This window comes from Ovis aries, chromosome 11 (assembly GCF_016772045.2).
Source record: "Ovis aries strain OAR_USU_Benz2616 breed Rambouillet chromosome 11, ARS-UI_Ramb_v3.0, whole genome shotgun sequence".
Lineage (NCBI taxonomy): Eukaryota > Metazoa > Chordata > Mammalia > Artiodactyla > Bovidae > Ovis > Ovis aries.
Window position 1 is genome coordinate 37309537 of NC_056064.1, and position 10841 is coordinate 37320377.

Genomic DNA, 10841 nt, shown 5'->3' on the forward strand with positions numbered 1-10841 from the left:
GCTGTGCCTCCAGCAGAGGCCCAGGTTTGGACATCAACCCTTCTGAGCCTATTTACTGTGTTACTCACCAGGAAGCAGGATCACAAGCAGCCCCCACACCCTCTTTGGAGGCCAAATCTGAACTGATGTCTAATCTCTGCCCATTGATAGCTAGGAGATGGAATTTGCAGAGCTTGCCCAGAGAGAAGTTTTCTAAGATGGTAGAAAATGGGTAGTGGGTAGGCGAGGTTTCTAGGAAGCAGAGGTGAGTGGCTGTCCTAGTCAGTTACCTCTCATCCCACACAAGCACTTAATTTCATGCTGGACCTGTTCCCAGGCTGGGGAGTTGACCTGGAAAGGAAAGTGGCCTTTACTCGGCCCTGCAGCTAGCAGGGCTGTTTAGGGTTCAAAGTACCCACAGCGAGTGGAGAAGGGACAGCCTGGGCAGGAGGCCTTGGGGGTCGGTCAAACATGCAGGCTGTGCCCTGTCCCTTCTGGACCAAGAGCCCATGTGGACAGAGCCATGCACTGCGCTTGCAGAGAGAAAAGGGCGCCTCTCAACAAGTCTCCAGTCCAAGGATCAGACACCACCCTGAGCCTGAGGAAGCCTCCATGCGATGGGGCACACAGCCTGGCTCCCAGTGCTGAGCTTAGAGCCCAGGGTCTGATGGAGGAGAGCAGGGCCTCAGGGGCCTCCCATAGCAAAGACAGGGGCATATACTTCTCTCTTACAGGAGAGCAGAGCGTTTGAGGAGAGACTTGGAGCTCATAAAACTCTCCAGTTAGAATTGAGTTGTAGCTGGCCTGCCTTGCTCTGCGTCCCCCTGGTGTCCATGACCCTCTTTTCCCAACTCTGCCTGCCCCTCAGCAGGAAGGTAGTTCGAGTGGAAGTTCTCAGTTCACAGCTCTCACCAGGAAACCCCCATCCTTCATGTTCCCTTAACCTTCTGCCCATCACTCTCTGCCCTTTCCCCAGCCAGCTGGACCCTCTCCTAGACATCTAGATGGAGACATTGCCACACTGACTAAGCCTTAGGCCACTGTGGCCCCACGCCCTCCAACCCAGGAGTAGCCTGTTACTGGTGGGAGTGACCCCACTCCAGTTAGTGCCACCCTACCTGCACCTGCCCTCACCAGGGGCATCCTTTCTAAGCGAGGGCACCTATAATTAAGAGGGCCCTTCTGGGGCCCAGAAGGGGAAAGGGAGAAGAAAAGGGGCACTTAAGGTACCCTGCCCACAGGTCAAGCCCAGACAACAGCTGGAGATCCCCAAATGTTAATCACCAATTAGCACAGTCCAGGTGGAAAGGACAGCTTTATTACATGTAAAATGGACTTAATGTGGCGGGTGCTGTGGGCTTAATTTCTTGAGATAAGATGCTTTTAGGCTAATCAGCAGATCAGTGATGTCTGGATATAAAGGAGCCAGGGCAAACTTTCCTGAGACAGGCTCTGAAGGGCCAGGAGGGAGGAGGAGAAGACCCCTGCCCTGTCCTTCTGGGCAAGCTGGAAAGGAAGCCTGGTAAGAGAGCAGCTGGGAAGGGGTGGCCATGGACGAGATGCTGGAGGGGGGTGGGTCTCGGCACCCCTGAGGTGCTCGGCACCCTAGCACTTCTCTTCTATACAAGTAATAAGAAGGTGGCTCTGAGGGTTCCTTTAACACCCAGGTGAGAAGGCAGGAAGGCAGGGTCTTGCAGCCTACACATCTCTAGAGCTAGCTTTGGTGCTCAGAGCTTGTTCTTGCTTGGTGTTCAAAGCACCAAAGCATTTAAGGAAAGTTCTGCTGAAGATGCCCTGCGGAAATGGGACTCACCCTTACCAGAAGCATCAGACATCCCTGAGTAGGGACAGTGAAGTCTGAGAGGTGGAGGGGGCTTCTATTTGCAATTTTCACTTTGGACAAGAGGGCTGCAATGATTTAGGTGACAGCCAACTTGAGATCTGGAAGGCTGGCTGGAGACTCTGGAGGTGAGAATCTTGCCAGTTCACATGCCCATGATGTCTAGCCATGGGGGCCAGGAAGGGAGCCATCCAGACATACAAGCCTTCGCTGCTTTCTCCTGCCACGATTGCCCCCTGCTGCCCTCCTTCCTCCCTGCTTAGACTCCTCCTAAAACCCCCCAAACAGGTTCACTCTTGGCCAGGTTCCACGTGCCTTCTAATGTCCCTTCTAGCTCTAATGCCAGCACCCCTCACCATCCCCATGGTGTTTCTCCAGGGTCTTAGAAAAGCTCTAACTTCCAAGGCCTGGCCCCCAGCTTCCAGATTCCCCACAGGCTCCAGGGCTCCTAAGTGCACCACCATACTGGCTGCCCCCTCAGCACAGGGCTTCCCTCTCACCCTTGTCCTTTTCTCTCTTATCTCAGGAAAGAACCCTTGGAAGATGTTGGCCATGAAGACCTTCTCCCTGCTGGTGGTGTCCCTGCTCCTGGCAGTGGTGCTGGGGGAGAAAGAAGAGGACCACTCCAAGCTAGGGTGAGAAGGAGGGGTCAGGTGGCTGGGGGGATGATTGGGTTCTGATTTTCAAGAGACAAGTAAGAAAGGGAGGAATCCCAGGCCAAGAAGAAAGAACGAGGCTAGAACCAGGGAGTATTTTTTACCAGCTACTGTTGCAGCTGAAGAGATTGTAGTTAAATCTCTGGAAGGACTTCTCAGCAGTGAAGTGGCTGAAGTAGGTGATAGTATCTCCCTGATGAAAGTCTTAACTGCTCATTTATTTGTACATTTGATCAGATTTTATAGGAAGCTTCCTGTGTGCTCGGCACAAGGGATACACATGAAGAGTGGCCCACAAATGCCACCTGTCCTCATGGAGAGTATAGATCCACGGGGAAGACAAAGACCCATCTAAGCAAACTTCAAACTGTCATGAGTGCTGTGAGGAGAGGCAGAGAAGGTTATGAGTGAATATAATAGGGGGAAATATAGTGAAGGGCAGGGAAGCCTGGTGTGCTGCAGTCCATGGGGTTGCAAACAGTCAGACACGACTTAGCCACTGAACACACACACAACCATAGAAGGGGAATCTGTTTGTGTGTTGGGGAGACCAAGAGAGACGTGTCTGAGTAGAGTTAGGCCTTCTCAGATGCAAGGACAAACCGTATGGCCCTATCAACTTGGCCACGTAAGTTTGAGGCACAGACACGTACAAGGAGAGACAACATCGTGTAGAAGTTAAAGACCGTAGACCTGGACCCAGACTAGCTGAGGGTCAGCCCTGGTCATGCTTGCGCTGTATGCTAAATTAATCTCTCTGCATCGTGGTTGCCTCACTCACCAAAGACATGTACCTCCTACACAATGAATTTATGTATTAAAGGACTTGTACAGGACCTGACTCATAGTAAGTCCTGTTTTATAAGAGCTCACTCTTATTAGGAAAAGTGAAAGTGAAGTCACCCAGTCATGTCCGACTTTTTGTAACCCCATGGACTGTAGCCTACCAGGCTCCTCTGTCCATGGAATTCTCCAGGCAAGAGTAGCTGAGTGGGTTGCCATTTCCTTCCCCAGGGAATCTTCCTGACCCAGGGATCGAACTCAGGTCTCCTGCATTGCAGGCAGGCGCTTTACCATCTGAGCCACCAGGAAAACCCATTATTAGGAAACTGAGAACCAAATAACTGAATTGGGTGGCACCAGGACAAAAGGAGCGAAGGAGGGAACTGTGATTCAGTCCTTGGGAACAAGGGGAACCTCTGATCTTTGCCCAGAAGCCAGAGCCTTACGTATTGAGGATGCAGGAAGTGGGCTCTTGAGTTGAGGATAAAGTCCCAGGGGTGTGATGCATGGACAAAAGGGTGACTCCATAAAAACTGACTCCCAAGAAATGGGCTGCTTCCTTTTCAAATGGTGGTGACCATCATTTATCATTGCTCTCTCTGCTCCTTCTGTGGCACCTCGGTTTCCCTCTCTCTTTCCTCCCTGCTCCTCAGGTTCCACTCTAAGGCCAGTGGCTCCCAGCCTCGAGCAGCCAGGTATGCTGAGGGCACCTTCATCAGTGACTACAGTATCGCCATGGACAAGATCCGCCAACAAGACTTTGTGAACTGGCTACTGGCGCAGAAGGGGAAGAAGAGCGAGTGAGTCACGTGCAGCCCCACCCCCTGCTCCCTGTGCCCCGCGTGATGCACAAGCCCAGTGTAGCCTTCTCTTTGGTGCTGATCGGGAGCTGAATTGCATGGCAGTCCTGCCTGGGCTCCTGGCTCAGGCAGCAGTCCAGTCTGAGGGCAGGATGTGGGCAATTTTCCAATCCTTTGCTTCTAAGGGGAAGGGTCAGGGAAAGTGTACTGGGCTCAGAGAGGATCCCTAGGGGGCTGGGGATGAAGGCAGAGGAGCTGAACTGCTGCCAATGACTCTTCAGTGGTGGCAGCTTCAGACTTTGGAAATAAGACGAGTTGATCTCAGTCTTCTCTTTGCAAAGTCTCTTTCCCTGACTTTGCTGTTTGACCTGCGTGGTAGCTTTTGAAAAGCTTTTCACTGGGAGCTGAAGACAAGCAGTTGGGAGGCTGACTGAAGAAAGAGGTACCCTTTGCTCCCTGGGCTGAGGTGCCAAATGGCTGGAGCTTCTTTAGACTGGAGAATATCTGGAATCGCCCCTGGCCCCACCTATTCCCTAACCTTTATTTTACCAGCTGGATACACAACATCACCCAGAGGGAGGCTGGGGCCTTAGAGCTGGCCCATCAGTCTAACAGGAAGGAGGAGGCAAAGGAGGAGCAGGGGTGAGTCTGCCCGCAGGGGAAGGGGTGGGGGTGGGGCCCCCGACTCACTGCCCCCTCATTGTTCCCTTTCCCAGACTCCGAAGCAGGGCTAGACCCCAGACAAGCATCCTCTTCTACCCAGAATTCAAAGAGGGGTCCTGGAGATCCTGGAGATCAGCCCAAGCCTAAGGGAATAGCCTAGGAGGAATGGGGGTGGAGGTCCTGGGAGGGGATTTGGGGTTAGAATTTCTAAGATTGATGACTTAATGTGCAGAGTCACCAAGTCCAGGAGAGGCTCCTGGAGGGACTTCAGAAACTGGCTTCTCCCCTTTTGTCTGCTAAACTTCAGGAAGGCTTTTATGGAACAAGGAACCTCCCAAGGCCAGTCCCCTGAAATCAGTTACCCTGTCTCTGTAGGAAGCTGAGGAATTGACACAGATCATTCTAAAGAGTGAACATTCCCAAAGTAATCTCGGTGGGGGGGGGGGGGGGTTGGAATACACTCTGGGAAACTTGTAGAGGTGGGTGGGAGGGATGTCTCCCACCAGAACTGTTGTCTTTGCCTGTATGGAAGAGCCTATATTCATTCCCTGGCGGACAGATCTGGGCGGAGCTTTGAAAGCTGAGACAACTGAGAGGCAGCTGTGTTGACTTGTACCCCCCACCCCCGCCCCACCTTGTCCCACCACGCCGGAGTCCCAGCCCCTGTGTTTACTCTCTCTGGGTGGGGCCTGGGCTTAAGGGGCCTGCCAGAGGCTTTCTCCTTTGTAGTTCCCTACCCAAGAACCCCAGTGATGAAGATTTGCTAAAGCGTTTACTGATTCGAGAGCTGCTGGCCTGGATGGTGGATCAGATGGAGCTCTGCACGCTCAGGTGGGAGTCTGGCAGCTTTGGGCATCTTGCATATTAGTTGTGAGCTCTCACTATGGAGTCAGACGTGGGTTCAGATCTTCACCCCAACACAGGCTGACAAATTACTTACACTCTCCGAAACTTGAGACTTCCCAGGTGGCTCAGATGGTAAAGTGTCTGCTTGCAATGCAGGAGACCCAGGTTCGATCCCTGGGCTGGGAAGATCCCCTGGAGAAGGAAATGACAACCCGCTCCAGTACTCTTGCCTGGAAAATCCCATGGACAGAGGAGCCTGGAAGCTACAGTCCATGGGGTCACAAAGAGGCATTTTTGTGAAAGTCAGGGTTATTTAAACCACTTCATAGGATTTGGTGGGGTTTGAATAAGATAATGCTAGGAAAAGGGTGACAGAACATCTGCAGAGTGTTAAGAGTTTGGTAATGTTGACAGATCGTGGTACCACTTTCACTTCTTCCTCAGTTTCCTCCAGGTGAGATGCTGCTCTCACCTGCCCTACCCACCCAAGACCATAGCATCCTCAGCTTTCCCTCAGTACCCGTGTGCCACGGCAGCTTCTCAGTGGTGAAACCTCTAGAGTTGGAGGAACGTTGCCCTTCTCTGTAGTTCCAGCTGGTCTCAGTAATCCTCGAATCCTCCTCCTCAGCTAGGAAGTCTTTCAGTTTATTAATATCATGTCTTAGAAGCAAGGGATGGCTCAAAACCATGGAGAGATCCAGCCACTCGAACAGTGAGACAGGACATTCATTTAAGATGCAGACACCAAGATGCAGAAACCAAAACAAATTCAGACTTCGGTGATGGGAAGTTGAGGGATTGAGGGAACAAATCTGGAATGGCTTCCTGTAAGAGGGTTAGAAGGACCCTATGTGGCCAGAACAATGGAGAAAAGAGTATGAGAAAATCTCCTTGGTAAAGTGGGTAACAGTCTGTGCACTTTTTGGAATAATTACCTTTAGAAAGGTAATTTGGAGGTAGGAGGAGTTGAACTATGGCTGGGTGCCAGAATACACTTACTTTGCTGACTCTAAGCCGAGATATTCCCCTCCTCTCTCCACTCTGCACAGGTTTCAGTGACTCTGACCAAACCCAAGCTCAGAACTGGACTCTGCCCTTCATTTACTCAGCTCCTGCTTCATCTCCACTCCAAGATACTCCAAAGGAACCAAACTAAGTTTAAGCTGAAATAAATGTTTGTGCTCATTGTCAAAACTGACGTGTCTACTGTTGACTAACTGGATGTTTGTCTGTGTGTGCACTACTCAGTGAAAAGGAGGTATGGCTCTTACCCGTTAATTCATCGATTGTTTCATGAACACTTATTGGAAACCTAACACAGGCAGGGATTATGCTTAACACTGAGTATACAGCAGTGATGGAAACAGACACAATCATTGTCCCCAGGGGGTTTACAGTCTAGTGATGAAGACATACCTTAATCTTTATACAAACAGAGACTTCCCTGGTGGTCCAGTGGCTAAGACTCTGCACTCCCAAAGCAGGGGACCCAGGTTTGATCCCTAGTCAGGGAACTAGATCCCACAACTGAAGATTCTGCATGCAACAGAGAAGCCTCATAGACGGAGTAGGCAATCAGGAGGGCCTCTCTGAGAAAATGATGCTTAAGCTGAATGAGATTTTTTAAACATTTCTTTCTTTTTGGCTGGGCTGGGTCTTCCTTGCTGTGTGGGCTTTCCTCTAGTTGCTGTGACGGGAGACTACTCTGTGACTTACTGGCTTCTCACCGTGAGGACGTCTTTGGTTGCGGAGCACAGCCTCTAGGGTGCTCGGGCTTCAGTAGCTGTGCCACGTGGGCTCTAGAGCTCAGGCTCAACAGTTGTTGCACAAGTGCTCAGCTGCTTCGAAGCATGTGGGATCTTCCCAGACTAGGGATGGACCCCATGTTTCATGCATTGACAGGTGGATTCTTTACCACTGAACCACCAGGGAAACCCTAAGCTGAGTGAGATCTGAAGGACTAAATGGCCAAATGGTGAAGAGAGACAATAAATATTAGCCGGTAGTATTGTTCTATGGCAAAATGGGCAATGGGGTGGAGAGAAGAGCACAAGTGGAGACTGGGAAGGTAGGCAGAAGCAGGGCCTCAAAGGCCACATTAAAGCTTTGGGATTTTATCCTTAGTGTAAGGGCAGGTCCTTGAAGGAGTTTGAGCAGGGGGAAGTCAGACAAGATCTACTTGCATCTCCAATCATACTGATGATGGTAAGAATTATATTGAGATGAAGAGGAATGAACAAGAAATCTCTCTTGCAGGATTCCAGATTTCACACTAGGGAGATGGCAGGGAAGGTGAAGTAAAGTGGGAGAACTCAGTTTGTCCAAAAGTCAATACCTCTTTCTTTCTGTGTTTCAAGACTTTTCCACCTTGGTGTGCTGCCTTCTCTCACTGCCCTGCATCCACAGAAGGCAAGGCTGTCTCTCCTCCCCACTTAATTTAGGTTGTCTTTACTAATGTCCCCCTATCCCCTTGATCTAGTCACGTCTTAGCAGACTAGAGTCAAACACACCTAGATTCAAATCACTCTAGGTCTGTGACTTGGCAAGTTAGTTCCTCCCTCTCTCTGGTGCTCAGTTTCTTGTCTGTAAAAAGGTTAAAAAGTACTCACTTCATAGAGTTGAAGAATTTTAAGATAATGCTTGGTACAAAGTAACTTTTGTTATTATTATTCACACATGAAGCATCAATTTACAAACATGGGGGTATTAGGACTTCTCTGGTGGCCCAGGGATTAAGACTGCGCTTCTGGCTCCTGGTTCAAGATAGTCGAGCAGAAGGACGCGCACTCATCCCTATCAAAAAAGCAACAAAATTGAAACTAGTTGTTGAACAACCATGGACAGGAGGACTCTGGACCCACCGAAAAAGATACCCCACGTCCAAAGACAAAGAAGAAGCCACAATGAGATGGTAGCAGGGTCACAATCACGATAAAATCAAATCCCATACACGCCAAGTGGGTGACCCACAAACTGGAGAACAATGATATCAGAGAAATTCTCCCACTGTTGTGCAGGTTCTGAGCCCCACGTAAGGCTTCTCAGCTTACGGATCCAGCAAAGCGACTGGGAATTCCCAGGGAATCTGACTTTGAAGGACAGCCACATTTGATTACAGGACTTCTACAGGACTAGGGGAAACAGTGACTCAACTCTTGGAGGGCACAAACAATACCTGTGTGCATCAAGACCAAAGGGAAAGGAACAGGGACCCCACAGGAGACTGAAGCAGAGCTATTTGCTAGTGTTGGAGGGCCTCCTGTGGAGGCATGGGTTGGCAGTGATTCACCCCAGGGATGGGGCCCTGGCAGCAGCAGTCCTGAGGCCCATGGCTTAAGCGCTCCTGGAGTTCACCATTAACCCTGCCATAGAGCCCAGAGACTCCAGGGCCGCGTAGCCTCAAGCCAAACAACCTACAGGGAGGGATCAACTTCACCCATCAAGAGATAATTGGATTAAAGCTTTACTGAGCAAGGCCCTACCCACCAGAACTAGACACAGTTTTCCCCACATAGTCCCTCTCATCAGGAAACTTACACAAGCCTCATTCACCAAAGGGCAGACAGAAGAAGTGAGAAGAACCACAGTCTCACAGCAGTTAGAATGAAAGTCACACCACAGTAAGTTAATCAGGATGAAAAAGCAGAGTTATGTCCCAGATGAAGGGACAAGATAAGACCCCAGAAAAACAACTAAATAAGTGGAGACAGGCAACCTTCCAGAAAAAGAATTCAGAATGATAGTGAGGATGATCCAGGATCTTGGAAACAGAATGGAGAAGATACAAGAAATTTTTATCAAAGACCTAGAAGAACGGTTCCCTGGTGGTTCAGACAGTAAAGAATCTGCCTGCAATGCAAGAGACTCAAATGTAATCCGCTAGGTTGGGAAGATCCTCTGGAGAACGGAATGGCTACCCACTCCAGTATTCTTGCCTGGAGAATTTCACAGACAGAGGAGCCTGGTGGGCTACAGTCCATGGGGTCTCATGGACTGTAGTCCATGGGGTGGGGTCACAAAGGGTAGGACATGACTGACTCACACTCAGAAGAACTAAAAAAACAAACAGAGATGAACAATATATTAGAAGGAATCAATAGCAGAATAAATGAAGCAGAACAGTTAAGTGATCTGAAGAAAAGGATGGTGGGAATCATTACTGCACAACAGAATATAGAAAAAAGAATGAAAAAAAAAAATGAAGACAGCCTAAGAGACCTCTGGGACAACATTAAAGGCACCGACATTTGCATTATAATGCAAACCCCTAGAGGGTTCCAAAAGGAAAAGAGAGAAAGGACCTGAGAAAATATTTGAAGAGGTAATAGCCGAAAGCTTTCCTAACATGGCAAAGGAAATAGTCAACCAAGTCCAGGCAGCACAGAGTCCCAGGCAGGATACACCCAAGGAGGAACACACTGAGACACACAGTAATCAAACTGACAAAAATTAAAGACAAAGATAAAACACTAAAAGCAACAAGGGAAAAACAACAAATAAAAAGAAACTCCTGTAAGTTATCGGCTGATTTCTCAACAGAAACACTACAAGCCAGAGGGAATAGCAAGATTATTTAAAGTGTTGAAAGGGAAGAACCTACAACCAAGAATACTCGACTCAGCAAGGAAAACTTTCCAGACAAGCAAAAGTTAAGAGAATTCTGCATCACCAAACCAGCTTTACAACAAATGATAAAGGAACTTCTCAAGGCGGGAAACACAAGAGAAGGAAAAGACCAACACAAAACAAACCCGAACAATGAACAAAACGATAATGTGCATGCTAAGTCACTTCAGCAACCCACCAGCCTCCTCTGTCCATGGGATTCTTCAAGCAAGAATACTGGAGTGGGTTGCCATGCCCTCCTCCAGGGGATCTTCCCAACCCAGGGATCAAACACACATCTCTTACATCTCCTGCATTGGTAGGCGGGTTCTTTATCCCTAGTGCCACCCAGAGAACCATGTTGCTGCCGCTGCTAAGCCGCTTCCATTGTGTCTGACTCCGTGTGACTCCATAGATGGCAGTCCATCAGGCACCCCCATCCCTGGGATTGTCCAGGCAAGAATACTGGAGTAGGTTGCCAGGTCTTTCCCAGAGGACCATCAGTTCAGTTCAGTTCAGTTCAGTCGCTCAGTTGTGTCCGACTCTTTGCGACCCCATGAATTGCAGGCTTCCCTGTCCATCACCAACTCCCAGAGTTCACTCAGAGTCGCATCCATCGAGTCAGTGATGCCATCCAGCCATCTCATCCTCTGTCGTCCCCTTCTCATC

At 49.6% G+C, this 10841-nt stretch overlaps 1 protein-coding gene and 1 non-coding gene across 2 annotated transcripts; both read left to right on the forward strand.

Annotated features, from left to right (window-relative positions):
- The first annotated feature begins 1421 nt into the window (after positions 1-1421).
- GIP (gastric inhibitory polypeptide) lies at positions 1422-6761 on the forward strand. Its single transcript, XM_027975461.2, has 6 exons — positions 1422-1501; positions 2346-2454; positions 3912-4058; positions 4611-4700; positions 5451-5552; positions 6617-6761. The coding sequence occupies exons 2-6, from the start codon at positions 2363-2365 to the stop codon at positions 6624-6626; spliced, it is 441 nt and encodes a 146-aa protein (XP_027831262.1). The 5' UTR covers positions 1422-1501; positions 2346-2362; the 3' UTR covers positions 6627-6761.
- Positions 5682-5753, forward strand: TRNAC-GCA (transfer RNA cysteine (anticodon GCA)). Its single transcript has one exon. It is a non-coding gene; the product is annotated as a tRNA-Cys (tRNA).
- Positions 6762-10841: the final 4080 nt, after the last annotated feature.

Excerpts from the sequence above, each read along its gene's own strand:
- GIP (XM_027975461.2), top strand. The coding sequence starts at position 2,363 with ATGTTGGCCATGAAGACCTTCTCCCTGCTGGTGGTGTCCCTGCTCCTG. Across the intron at positions 2,455-3,911 it reads GAGGACCACTCCAAGCTAGG|GTTCCACTCTAAGGCCAGTG; the intron begins GTGAGAAGGAGG and ends CCTGCTCCTCAG. Across the intron at positions 4,701-5,450 it reads GAGGCAAAGGAGGAGCAGGG|TTCCCTACCCAAGAACCCCA; the intron begins GTGAGTCTGCCC and ends TCTCCTTTGTAG.